At 43.3% G+C, this 14693-nt stretch overlaps 1 protein-coding gene across 5 annotated transcripts in view; it reads left to right on the forward strand.

Moving 5' to 3' along the window:
- Nucleotides 1-9212, forward strand: part of ECD (ecdysoneless cell cycle regulator) — a 34755-nt gene extending 25543 nt beyond the window's left edge. For 2 of the 5 annotated variants that reach the window (XM_077259106.1, XM_077259103.1), the window contains exons 12-14: nt 585-652; nt 7311-7528; nt 7668-8035. In XM_077259106.1, coding sequence (XP_077115221.1) covers nt 585-652; nt 7311-7528; nt 7668-7895 — 514 coding nt within the window. In that variant the 3' untranslated portion in view covers nt 7896-8035. Of the gene's footprint in view, nt 1-584; nt 653-7310; nt 7529-7667; nt 8036-8863 lie in introns of those variants that run through there. The other 3 variants (XM_077259107.1, XM_077259105.1, XM_077259104.1) reach the window with 3 other exon arrangements.
- Nucleotides 9213-14693: the final 5481 nt, after the last annotated feature.

Raw genomic sequence — 14693 nt, forward strand, 5'->3', positions numbered from 1 at the left:
AAAAGTGCATACCTTTTGAATGTAGGAGTATTGATGCATGACAATTTGAACAGAATGTGTATGAGGCCCTCCTTTATGTCTAATGCAGAGAGTATCAGAGTCCCTTATTTTTGGCAGTTCTTGCTTCCTTCATAAATTACACTGACACGTCCTATTTTTTTTTTTTTTTCCTGTAACATGAAATTTCTCTAAATGAGCAATGCGACTATTAGGAATTAAGAGCACCTGAGCATTTTAGTGCTCACTTGTATCTATTAATGATATGAAAGTTTACCAATGGCATACAAAACGCGTGGTTGATGGGATGTTCTGTGATATTCATGTAAAGAATTGTTTGCTTACATCTTTAGTCTTCATGAAAGAATATGCAAATAAAGATTAGATTTTTTTTTTCTTCCCCCCCCCCCCCAACCCCCCAAAAAGGGGGGAAATGCGTCTTGATTCCATTTCTATAGATTACACCTGGTTATGAGGTCATCTGCCGGTATCTTCCAATCCCATTTATTATACAAACCTCTAAGTGACAAGTTTTGCGGAACTCTTACTAATAGTTGTACATGCTTCTTGTTTTACGACATACGCAGGAATCTTCCAGAAGTACCCATTACATTTGATGTCGATTCTTTCACAAGTGCTTTAAAAAAGATCATTGGTAAGTTTTTATTTGTATGTTTTACACATCTATATAATGGATCTGAAATTCTCAAATCTCTAAGGCCGGTTTTACATTAGCGTTTTGAGGAGCTGCGGAGGGCTGTTGACTTCCTCTGTGAAGCCCCGCCCTCAGTCGCACCGCCGCCGCTAGCTCCGCCTACTTCTGCTTGCAGCCTGCGTACCTATCTTTAACATTAGGTACGCAGGTCGTGCGGCTGTATGCGGTTGCTTCCGCATGCGTCGTTTTGACGCTGCGGCGACCAGCGTAGGACACAGCTGGTAACAATTTTTTTTTCGCCGCATAATCAAAATGACGCATGCGAAAGCATCCGCATACAGCCGCACGACCTGCGTACCTAATGTTAAAGATAGGTACGCAGGCTGCATGCAGAAGTAGGCGGAGCTAGCGGTGGAGGGGCTTCACGGAGTAAGTCCGCAGCCCTCTGCAGCTCCTCAAAACGCTATTGTGAAACTAGCCTAACTCGCTGAAATCTATGCTGTGCAAAAAAAAAAAACAAACATCTATATACACAAGTATAAGCCAAGGCACCCAATTTTTACGACTGAAAAAGTGGGAAAACGTATTGACTGGAGTATAACCGGGTATGCATGGCCCTCTCATCCCTATTCTGGTGTGCTTGGCCCTCTCATCCCGATTCTGGTATGCATGGCATCTCATCCAAAAAAAATAAATCATCCTACTTACCGTCCCGCAGGCTTCCTGCAGTGGCGGGGCAAACTCGTGTGCACGCTACTTAAGGGAATGAGTATTCACTGCCCTCCACGCCCATGGGAGTGGCAAAGTGAATATTCATTTCTCTTAAGTAGCGGCCACACGCGACTGCCCGGTCACTGCAGGAAGCTGGACGCTGTGACTACTGTGCCCGCTATTACAGAGAAATGAATATTCACTGCTAGCGCAGTATTTTATCCTGTGTGCCCTACATCTGATAGTGCCTTGCTTTCCCCTGTCTGTCCAGCCAGTGTTACCCCCTTTACTCCTGCCCCTTTCCTCCCTTGGGGGAGGGTGGAAGTTGTGTATGATATTGTAGCAGCACAGAAGTATGAGACCCGGGCATCTCCACCTTCAGGAGTAACCCCGGAGTTAGGGACTGACTAGGGCTTCCCTGGTTTAAGGACAGTATAGGGTCCCTCTTCCCTGGCATCCCTACGTTCAGTGTGACACCTAATCCACTTCAAGGTGTGGCTTAACCCCTTAACGAATTTTGGGATTTTGCGGTTGTGCTTTTTGCTCCCCTTCTTCCCAGAGCCTTATCTAGTGTCTCCATTTTTCGGGATCAGGGTCTGATGGTTTTTGATACCATTTTGAGGTAGATATGATCTTTTGATTGCCTTTTATTGCAGTGTTGTGTTTTCTCGTTATGCCGTTTACCTGTCAGATTATTTTTTTTTTTTATATATATTTTGATTGAGCTTCTGAACACGGTGACACCAAATAAGTGTTTATTTTTTTTGTTTTATTGGAACAAAAGGGGGACGATTTGAACTTTTTAAACTTGTTTTTTTTTTTATTTACTTGCTGCAATAGTCTCATTAGGAGACTTGAAGGTGTAATACTCCGATTGCCTGTGCTACACATCGCAAAGGCTGTACCAGAAATACTCGTTTTCTACACTGTTCCAAATTATTATGCAAATTGGATTTAAGTGTGATAAAGATTTAATTGTTTTGTTTTTCAAATAAACTCGTGGATGGTATTGTGTCTCAGGGCTCAATGGATCACTGAAATCAATCTTAAACACATGTGATAATTGGTTTTCCAGGTGATTCTAATTAAAGGAAAACTACTTAAAAATTATGTTCCACATTGTTAAGCAGGTCACAGTTTTCAAGTAACATGGGAAAGAAAAAGGATCTCTCTGCTGCTGAAAAGCATCAAATAGTGCAATGCCTTGGTGAAGGAATGAAAACATTAGAAATTTCCCGAAAACTTAAGAGTGATCATCGTACTGTTAAGAGATTTGTGGCTGTATCTGTGCACAAATGTGTTTGTGCTGATAAAGGCATAATGAGGAAGATTTCTGCCAGGCAAGTTCATCGGATTAAGAGAGCAGCTGCTAAAAAGCCATTACAAAGCAGCAAACAGATATTTGAAGCTGCTGGTGCCTCTGGAGTCCCTCAAACCTCAAGGTGTAGGATCCTTCAAAGGCTTGCTGTGGTGCATAAACCTACTATTCGACCACCCCTAAACAGTGTTCACAAGCAGAAACGGTTGTATTGGGCCCACACATGCATGAACACTAATTTCCAACCAGTCTTGTTTACTGATAAGTGTTGAGCAACCCTGGATGGTCCAGATGGATGGAGTAGTGGATGGTTGGTGGAAGACCACCATGTCCCAACAAGACTGCAACGTCAGCGAGGAGGTGGAGTCATGTTTTGGGCCAGAATCATGGGAAACAGCTGGTAGGGCCCTTTAAGGTTCCTCAAGGTGTGAAAATGACCTCTGCAAAGTATATAGAGTTTCTGACTGACAACTTTCCTTCATGGTATAAAAAGCAGAAACGTGCCTTCAGGAGCAAAATCATCTTCATGCTGACAATGCCCCATCTTCATGCTGCAAAGAAAACCTCTGAGTCATTGGCTGCTGTGGGCATAAAAGGAGATATACTCATGGTGTGGCCACCATCTTCCCCTGTCCTCAACCCTATAGAGAACCTTTGGAGTATCATCAAGGAAAAGATCTATGAGGGTGGGAGGCAGTTCACATCAAAACAGCAGCTCTGGGAGGCTATTCTGACTTCATGCAAAGAAATACAAGCAGAAATTCTCCAAAAACTCACAAGTTCAATGGATGCAAGAATTGTGAAGGTGACATCAAAGAAGGGTTCTTATGTTACATGTAACTTGGCCTGTTAGGATGTTTTGGAGTTAAATAGCTTTTTTGTTCAGTGAATGTGACCTCCTAATGCTGCAAATTCCACAAATGAGACTTTTCAGTTCTTTAAAACAAATAAAATGTTTAGAAATTCTACTGTGCCCAATAATTTGGAACAGTGCATTTTGAGTTTTTATTCATTTTGGAGATTATACTGTTATCATTGGGAGGTTTCTTCAATAAAATTCGATGTACAATCTAACGGGTGATGACTTTTATTAGACTGACTGTCATTTGCACCAACCATTTATGAAAATCAGAGAAAAATGTCATTTGCATAATAATTTGGAACATAGTGTATGAACGCCAGCCACAGCGATGCAAAATTTTTTTTGTGTAAAAAGCACCAAAACATTTAAAAAAAAAAAATAAAAAAATTTGTTGTATCCCTGTAACTGTGCTGACCCGAAGAATAACACTGCCCTCTCAATTTTACCACACAGAATGGCATAAAAAAAAAATCCTCACTTGCTGATTTTTGTTAATTCTGCCTCCCATAAATTGGAATGGAAAGCGATCAAAAAATTTTATGTACATGAAAATGGTACAATTAAAAACATCAACTCATCCCGCATAATACAAGCACTCGCATGACTGTTGGACGAAATATGGAAAAATTATAGCTCTCAAAATATGGCGTCGTTTTTTGCAATAAAAAGGTGGGTTTTTTTATTTTTTGGTGACCGTAGCCAAACATTAAAAAAAAAAAAAAAAAAAAAAAAAACAGCTATAAGGGTATGTGCACACGTTGCAGATTTCCTGCAGAACTGCAGCTTTTTTTCCGAGCAGAAACGCTGCAGATCTGCAAATGATTTACAGTACAATGTAGATGAATGGCAAGAAAAAAAATGCTGTGCTAATTGTGCGGAGAAATCTGCACGGAAAACACAGCAGATTCAAAAAAGGACAATGTCAATTCTTTGTGCAGATCTCCTGCATTTCTGCAGGGGGAAAAAAGGAAGAAATCTGCAACGTGTGCACATACCAAAAAAAAGGGCGCAGATTCTGACCTGCGTTTTCTGCCAAGAAATGCAGAATCTGCACAGAAAATTCCACAGTCAAATTTGCAACATGTGCACATAGCCTAAATCTGGTATTGCGGTAATTGCAACGACCCGAAAAATAAAGTCACCTAATCGCTTATACCGCACGAGAAATGGCATGAAATAAAACCTTCACGTGCTGTTGATTTGTTCATTCTACCTCCAAAGAACTGAGTAGGGCACGGGGCATTTATCTTGCGTTGAATGCTTGCATATGGTTTCTGTGTAAACCTCTGAAATATGTGATTTGGACAGAATCCCCGGCAGAAAAAGCCCTATAATGAGGCAGATAGAGGCAGTGTGGACGCTGTCTGGCATGTGATCTGGCGTTGTCCTCTTTTTAGGTGCGCATAAAAGCGTGGTCCCCCACAGTTTTGTGCACTTCTGAAAAGGACAATGCAGAACAGAGGCCAGACGGAGTCCCGAGTAACTGTTGCCTCGTTACAGTGAATGGATCCAATGTGGGTTTCATCTAAATCATATTACTTAGTGATGTAGGTAAAAACCCCGATGTGTGCTCCACAAAGAGCGCTGGATGAATGTGATCCCGAACGTTATGTAAAATGTTTTCAATAAAAGCTTCAAATTAATACACAGAAAAAGCAAGCCCCCACTCGGGTCTGTTAACAGAAATATAGTGGGCTTCCATGTTACTGGTAGTTTGCATAAACCATATTTTTACATCCACATGTTTGGCATTTCTGTAGCGATGATAGCCTGCCTAATTTATGGTGCATGTCTCCAGGAGCACGAGCTGGGCACTACAATGGCATCCACTGTTGCTTGTTTCAGGAAAACACCAATGCAGTCAAAATCGTCAGTACACATGTAGATAAATTTCCCAAAGGGGTATAATTTTCAACATGGGGCCAATTGAAGGGGGGGGGGGGAATGATGTTCTGATTTTCTAGTATTAAGGGGCTCCGTATGTGGAGTCCGCAAACTTCTAGGCAAATAGCGCTCCGTCCCTCCTGAGTCTCTCCGTGTGGCTAAGCAGTACTGTACAGCCACATATGGGGTATTTCTACATTCAGCAGAAATTGTGGGACAAATTTTTATTTTTTTTTAAATTCGTTTATTTTCAAACACAAAGTATAGCATACATATTTGTCCTTGTCATTAGTCTGCATGGTTACATTTACAAAGGATGGTAAGGACCGCACATACATATGCCAATTATTTCACAGAGGAAAAACACATGTGTATAATTATAAAACAGTCAAACATAAAGTTATAAACATAAAACTCTTAAACTACAACCAAACCAAGCCTCTGAAACTATTAAGCCGCCATTTAACGATCAGAACCGTATTTCCCCCCTCCACTGCGCAGTGCTTGCAGAACAAGAGTCAGATAAACCATGTCTTTGTCTATTAGTCATGTCACAAGGTGAGATGAGAGGTGTTCCATTTATCCCAGATTTTATTGAATTTACTCGGGCAACCCCTGTTTTGATAAAGAGTGCGCTCATAGGGGACAACTGCATTCACCAACTCGATCCAGGACCTAATGGAGGGAGATGAATTCCCCAATTGTGGGACAAATTTTGGTGCCATTTTTGCCCATTTTCCCTTGTGAACATGCAAAATCTGGGGCTAAAATTAACAAAAGTAATAATTTCTTCTTCACTGCCCAATGGTATAAAATTGTGACATGCCTGTGATGTTAATATGATCACTGCATCCCTAGATGAATTGATTGGGGTTGTAGTTTGTAAAATGACATCACATATGGGTGTTTCTTCTGTTCTGGCACCTCAGGGGCTCTGCCAATGTGACATGGTATAGAAATGGCAAAAGGGTTGAAAGCCAACCCAACTTAAAGAAAAAGGGGTTACCCAAAAGATGTTTCAATGAATGGCAAAAAGGGAACCTAAAACATAGCATTTATTATATCTATTAAAATGACAAGACACAACATAGAAACAAAACATGTGTATTAACCAATCGTTAATCAGAAAATGGACTGTTTATCAATAAAGAGATCAAAACAACAATGCTCAGGACAGATTGGTTTCTTATACTCCTAAGGCAGTTATAAGCCCAACCCAGGCTCAGCATAGAAACCAGACGCATATATCAACACAGATATCAATGCTCCTGTCCATGCCAGCATACTCGTGCTCAAATAAGTGAAAAAAATCCGTACCACTGATCACCCTTAGTATGCTTGCAAAAATGAACAGGGGTATAGAATACAAAAGTGGAACAATCTCACCAAATGATGAAGACACCACACCATAGATGCACCCTCCTATTCAATCAGTCAGAAGTCCAATGGATCAATACACGGCTCCATAGATCAATCCTGTTCCGGACCACCTCCCTACGTGTTTCATCCCAGAGGGGAATCGTCAGGGGACAGGGTGGTCAAATAGTGGTCTTGATGATAAGATGCTCCGTCATCATTAATTTATCATCAAGACCACTATTTGACCGCCCTGTCCCCTGATGAGGGTTGTACTTCCATGATGACTAGCACCAATCCTGGTCGGTGAGATAGGATCAGGACGATGTTATGTAGTCTTGCTTCTGCCACTCTCCTGCTCCTTGTCAACCTTGCTGCATCCAATTGCAAGCGTCAATGGTGTACCACTGCCATTTATGATACTTTCTTTGACCTTTTTTTTTTGTCTGATCTTAGACTTTAAATGCATTAAAGGCATTTTCTATTCGCCTTAGAAGACATTTGTTCTTAATCGCTTATTTTCACAGGTCCAAGCCCAGAGGAACTGGATTCTGATGATCTAGTCTCAGAAGAAGATTTTGAGTTACTGAACAGTGATGATGATGATGATGATGATTTAGGAGGTGATCAGGCCACACCACTGAACGCAGGTGCCCTGCAAAGCCTTCACTCTTATATGGACATTATGGACAAAGAATTGGCACACACAGACATAGGGAAAAGCTTCACCAAAAAGAAAAATGTGGTGAGGAATAATCTTATTCAAATCAATCGGGTAGAATTTTATTTAAGATTTTTGCTCTTGAGTTCATTTTGGAGTAGTGTGAGTAAGTCGCCAATACAGAACTGTTCTAATTTTCCTTTTTTTTTTTTTTTTTGTCAAGCAGAGCGCAGACCATTCCAAGACGGATAAAGCTGAGGAAGAGGTGGATGCTGATGAGCCAGACCTGGCCCCAGTGGATGTGGACTTAAATTTGGTGACAAATCTCCTTGAATCATGCAGCTCTCAATCTGGCCTGGCTGGACCAGCTTCCAATTTATTACAAAGTTTGGGTGTCCACCTCCCAGACAATGCAGACCAGGAGATGGCTGATGGAAGTTTACCCTGCTAAAAAGGACAGTGGACTCTGAATTTAATGTTCTGGTACTTTTACAATGTTTTATACTTTGTGTATCGGCGACGAATTTTCTTGCTTTGAACGATTGATGGCAGATTCCAGGGAAAATGTGTAATCCAAATATCATCCAAACATTGAGATCCCTACCAATTGCAAAATCAAGTACTCCTAAAGCGCTGTGTAGCTCCATCTACTACAAAGGAGATGCACTGGTCACATATTGAAGCCATATTCTAGGGTTATGCCAGTTGTCTTAGAGATGTTCATATTCTCACAGTACCTGAAAGGACAATAATATCGAAGTAAACTTATTGTCCTCCGATGCTCACCTGCCTTTACTGGTAGCCCGAAGAGGTTAGGGGATAAACCTTTCATTAATGGACCCCCTCCCCCCCCAACCCCAGGAAAATGCTAGATCCACAGTACCATGATGTGCTTTCTGTAGGATCTAGAATCAATTGAACTCCCTTTTGCACGATGGCACACAAATCTTTCCTGGATGGAAACCCTCCTTGAATTGTAGAAGTATTATGTATGTCCTATTTCTACACCTCAATTAATAATTTTGGCCTGAAACTACCCTTAGGCCAGGTTCATATTGTGTTAGGGCAGTCCGTTCAACGCATGCGCTAACGCAGTCAGTTTAACGCAAGTGCCGTTAAGGATCGCATTATGCGATTGCGCTAGCACAGATGCTCCATCTGCGCTAGCGGTGACTGACCCCGGAACGCTGCAGACCGTGTCCGAGGGTCCGTCACAGAATGACGGCACATCGCTAAAGCATGACATGTGTTGGCGATGCGCTACATAATTGCAGTCAATTGGTGCGCTAACGTATCCGTTACATAGCATTAGTGCCGCTATGTAATGGATGCCACTACTGCATTGCCATTAACGCAATGTGAACCCGGCCTTAGAAATAGACCACTCGCTATACTTTTTTTTTTTTTTTTTTTCCCTAGATCGTTCCATTGTTTTCAGTGCCTTATACTTCGTCGGAGAGCACCCAAGATCAGTGTGAAGATTTACTTATAACTGCTATTATGGGAGTGCCTGAAGCCTTAGTGGGGAATTTACAGATGAGTCTGCCACTGCACACTTGGAAATCTGTAGTGTAAATGTTTTTGTAAAGTTCCGACACCTGCCGCAAGTCATTTTGACTATGTATTTTTGTCAGATATCCTGAGGTTGAGTATTGCAAATGTAATTACTTGTATAGTTTTTCTAATGATGTAAATGTGCTTGACAAGATTTAAGAAGTAAAGTTATTAAGGACATGATACAATAAACAAAGATGATTTTCATAAATGCATTTATTGGAATCAAATATTTTGTATGAAATCAGACTACAAAACATTATTCTGCATTATAGAAAAATTGTGTAATTTAAATATAGGGATTCATTAATGTAATTATCCTCTATTTCTACAATATAAGGGAATTTCCTATTACAGAGCCAACTTTTGCCTCCTATATGGACAAGGCATTCAAAGCTACAATTCATATGTATTGTTTTTCTGTCACCCATGACTGCAGACGTGTATCTAGGGTTTCTGGCACCCGGGGCAAGAATTCAGTTTGGCGCCCCCCCCCAGAACGTATGTGATTTTCACACTTAGTCATGTACCCACGAGCTCCTCTCCCTAATGCTCTCAATGTTCAGTGAAAAATTGAGAGAAGCAGAAGAGAAGCTCGTTGTCACAGGACCACAAGTATGAGGTGTCCATGTGACGACGACTGGAACCTGCAGAGCTGAATCCTGACATCGCAGCTTATGAATTTTCACAACGAATGCACTGCACACTTTTAGGATTCTCCCTGGCCGGTGGACGGTCATGTCAGCACAAGCATACTTCTGACCACATTCCGACCAGACGTGCCCGGCCTCGCTTAGTTCATTTTCATTGAGTGAGGCCACACATATCTAGTCAGCACGTGACTGCATGTATGTAAATCGCCAGCATGAGAGAATTCTGACAGCGTGCAGTGTGCAGAATGACTGCAGACTCATTACAAACCTGGACATCCCCTTTAATGCTCTTAACATAAATAAAAACATGAGAATTAGTCAGTATCACAAATAACATTTACATCCAGGTACCTTTATAGATGACGTCGCCTCTGGAGTAATTCTCCTTCTTTTCTTCATCTTGTCCAGATCCCATGATGAGTTTTCTCATCCACAGCCGTCTATGCAGACTTCCATCTTCTCCGCTCTTTTGCAGAAAATTTCCACATGATGCCCTTAAAGATACAAGTGTCATTAAAATGCTCCTGAATGAAAAATTGCCCCTCACTATATTGTCTGCATAAAATATGGCCCTCACACTGTCCCTCTTATGGTACATGCTCTTTACACGGACCTCTCCTTTCCATACCAGCCCCCTCTTCATACTGTCCTCTCACACTGTGCCCCCCCCTATAGGGCCCAGTATTTATACTGTACTCTCTCATCACACTCCCCCTCCTTGGTATACTATCCCCTCCTGGCTGTGCCCTTACACTGTCCCCCATGCTACGCATGCGCACATCCCAACACCCTCACTCCCCGTACTCTGTCCACATACGTTTTTCACATTGCTACTCATACTGTGTCTGCATACATTCCCCCGTTTGCTCCCCAAACTGTCTGCACCCATCCCCCATACTGTTTCCTCATACGTGCCCCCCATCTCCCCCTTTGCTCTTCATTTTGTGTCCTCAGATCTCCCCCACACATTAAATCCCCCCCATCCCAATGACAAATCTCCCCCCCCCACACACATTCAATACCCCATCTCCTCCACTCCAATTCTCCCCACACACAAATCCCCCCTCCCTACTCACATTAAATCTCCCCCCCACAATAAATCCCATCTTTACTCACATTAAAATCTCCCCCCCACAATAAATCCCCCCCCATCTCCACTCATATTAAATATCCCCCATCCAATAATATATCCCACCATCCCCACTCACATTAAATCCCCCCCCACAATATATCCCCCCATTCCCACTCACAGTAAATACCCCCCCCCCCCACACACACACACACAATATATCCCACCATCCCCACTCACATTAAATCCCCCATTCCCACTCGCCTTAAATCCCCCCCCCCCCCCCCTGCACCTTCGGTGTCTTCAGCTCCACAGGAACACTTACCAACGCTCTGCATCTCTCCTGCTCTGTCCCGGAGTCTGTTCTGCCGCGCGGGTGAGAGACATCAGCAGCGTGATCACATGACCTGATCACGCTGCTGGCGTCGCTCTGACCCAGCAGTCAGAGCTTCAATTGTACTCGCATCTCAGATGCAGTACAATTGAACACTGGGAGCCGGCGTGCTGCAGCTTCTCTGTGCCGGCTGCGCCCGGGGCACATGCCCTGGCTGCCTCCCCCTAGATACGCCACTGCATGACGGCACCAATGATAGAGGGGATCTGCCCTTCAAGGACCGGAAACCTTCAATATAAAGACAGCACCTCTCCGCATCAGTTGGTTTGTTTGTTTTTTTTTGGCCTTGACGGGCACCCTCTTGGACAGCGGCAGAAGACCTAAAGGGTGAAGGAATACAAGATTGCCAGACCTGGCCGGTAGATTAGGGCAGGGCACAGTCTCTGTGGCGACTGGCGCCGGGAGAGCTGGAAGCGCCCAGTGGGGTCTTGTTCGTCTGTCGGAGATCTGTGGCGCCATCACTGCATGGAGGCCGGCAGCCAAGCATCCTGGAAGTCTCACCCTGATGTGTTCTGGGACCTTTCACCTGGGTTAATACTTCCAGGGCAGGTACTGAAAGCTGCAGGAGCGTGCTGGCCAGCAGATCCCCTGAAGTCTGTGTATTTTAGGGTGGATCGCGGGCCAGGCAGGGCCGTGTGTTTGACGGAGGCAAAGCAGCCCTCTCCCCAGTGGCAACAGCAGCATACAATGCTGCAGCAATATGAGCCAGAGCAGCCACAGCATCTCCAGCTCCGATGTTAAGAGCCCACGGGAGTCACACCAGGACAGGAGTTGCAGACGCTCGAGCGGAGTACACAGGACCAGGGATTCCAGGTCAAGTCAGGACAGCTCCAGCAGCACAGAAAATTATGCAGTCTCATAAGGAGAGATTTTGGTTGACATTCTGCCTCTCATTTGGGTACCCCTTTATATCCCGAGTGGTGAATGATCTACGAGAAAGTCAGCTTATTAATGAGGTCTTCCCTTTTCTCCCTTGTCTTTTACTTCTGTGGCCAGGAGCCCCCTAAGAAATGTTTAGGAAAAACAAATCACAGAGCTTGTGGTCAGGGTATGACTTTAAAAAAAAAAAAAAAAAAAAATTGTGCCAGTCTTGTATTGACGAGACAATATCGGAAGAGACTCTGAATTTTTCCTCCAGTTTAAAATCCCTCATAAGAACAGAACAGAGTTAGAAAATTCATTGAGAGCTCTATCCCACTCAGTAGAGACATCACACGTTATCAGCTACAGAGTCAGATGAGTGTTCTGGATGATTCTTCTCGTTCATCCTCATCTGAAAGCGACTCGGGGACCGGACATTGTTTTCCCCTGGAAGAAGTAGACAATCTAGTAAATGCAGTAAGGTTCACAATGAGATTGGTTGACCAGAAAACAAAAAAAAAATCAGTACAGGACATAATGATTGGGACTCTGGATCAGTGAAGGCATAAAACCTTCTTTATCAATGAGAATATACAAGGACTCCTAAAGAGAGAATGTGAAAAATGGGTCCCTCTCCATCTTCCTTCAAGAGGGAAATGCCCCTTTTGAAGAGGAGGTGACAAGGTCCTGGAATAAGGCCCCAAAACTGGATGTTGTAATTTCCAAAGCCTCAAGGAAATATTATCTTCCCTTTTTGAGGATGCAGTGTTATCAAAAGACACACCCCCCCCCCCCCCCCCAGACAGAAAATTGATACTTTTCTTAAAGCTACCTGGTAGTAATCGTCACGGGCACTGAAACCAGCCATAGTGGCAACTTGTACGGCCAGATCACTTATGGTCTGGTTGAATAGATTTGAAGACCAGCTGAGGGATAACACACCCTGAGACTCGATCTTGACCACACTCCCAGTAATGAAATGAGGGGTGGCGGCAGCCTTCCTGTCAGATGCCTCGGCAGATTCAGCTAGATTGTCAGCAGCGCTATCTAATGCAGGCCATAGAGCTGTCTGATTAAAGTGCTGGCGGGGTACATGCAGGCAAAGGGGAAGTTGTGCTCTCTCTTGTGAAGGAGAAAACTTATTTGGCACAGCCCTGCCTGGACGATATCATTGAGAAGACCGGACAATGAGGGAGGGTTCTCAAGATCTCACTCACTCCTTTTGAAGGAGAATGCTCAACTGAAGGATCACGGTCCGAGAATAAAATGGATGGGATGATCGCCCCAGAAAGAGTAAAGGATTCCATCCCAGGATAGCAGAAAAACCTCCAAAAGACTTTGTTCCGCAGGTGGGAGGGGGTCCCTCTCCCTGTCCCCCTCCCTCTCCCCATGAGCATCTCTGGTATTAGAGACTAAGGTGTTAAACCTCTTAGGAAAGAACCTTTTACTGGGGGGAAAAAAAAAGAAAGTGGGAACTGATTTTATTCTCCCCCTATTTCTTATTAATAAAAATATATATATATATATATATATATATATATATATATATATATATATATATATATATATATATATTCGTACAGGATGATAATGCAAGCTGAATTCCTACATTCAAGATGTAGTCGATTAGTCTGCAGTACAGCTGCTCTCTCTAGGATGTTATATGACCAACCATCCTAGATATAGAGGATGCATATTATCATGTGCCAATACATGAAGGATTTCAGAAGTTTCTCAGGGTGGCTAGAACTATAGGAGGAATCAGGAGCCACTTTCAATACAATGCCCTCCCCTTTTGGCCTAGTTGTAGTATCCCGTGTGTTTCCGAAGCTTAATGGCAGTAGTTAAGGTCCACCTTAGGGTATGTGTCCACGTTCAGGATTGCATCAGGATTTGGTCAAGATTTTACGTCAGTATTTGTAAGCCAAAACCAGGAGTGGGTGATAAATGCAGAATTGGTGCATGTTTCTATTATACTTTTCCTCTAATTGTTCCACTCCTGGTTTTGGCTTACAAATACTGATGGAAAATCCTGACCAAATCCTGATGCAATCCTGAACGTGGACACATACCCTTAGAGTGGAAATCACTGATTTATTCCCTACCTAGACAATTTCCTAGTTGTAGGAAACTTACAATCATTGTTGGAGTCAAGTGAAGAAAATATGCACCATGTTGAAGAGCTTAGGATGGTGTCTGAACCTAGAAAAATCAAGGTTGGAACCACACAGGACACAGATCTTTGGACTCAAACTGACAAGAATGTAGTCTACCAGATCAGAAAAGAGAAAAATAGTCTGATCGCTATAGCAATACACAGTCCGATAATGACCCTCAGAAAAGCATTGTCCCTACTGGGTCCCTCATCTTCTGTATACCAGCAGTAACGTGGGCCCAGATCCACTCAAGGACGTTTCAATAGAACATCGTACGAAGTGAGCGTTCCTTACAAGGTTATCTAGAAGGCAAACCGACGCTTCTGCAAGAGACTATACACTCACTCCTCCATTGGTGTTTGAGGATAGTCAGTCTGGGAGGGTGTGTCTTGGGTTCCCCACATCACCAGTTTAGTCACCACAGATGCCAGTCCCAAAGGATGGGGGGCTCACTTGGATAGCCATCTGGTCCAGGGGACATGGTCAGAGGTAGAAAGATGGGGCTCCTCAAACATGTGGGAGCTTCTTGCAGTGGAAAATGCACTAAACAGTCTACTACCCT

Source organism: Ranitomeya variabilis, chromosome 4 (genome assembly GCF_051348905.1).
Source record: "Ranitomeya variabilis isolate aRanVar5 chromosome 4, aRanVar5.hap1, whole genome shotgun sequence".
In the NCBI taxonomy this organism is placed as follows: Eukaryota; Metazoa; Chordata; class Amphibia; order Anura; family Dendrobatidae; genus Ranitomeya; species Ranitomeya variabilis.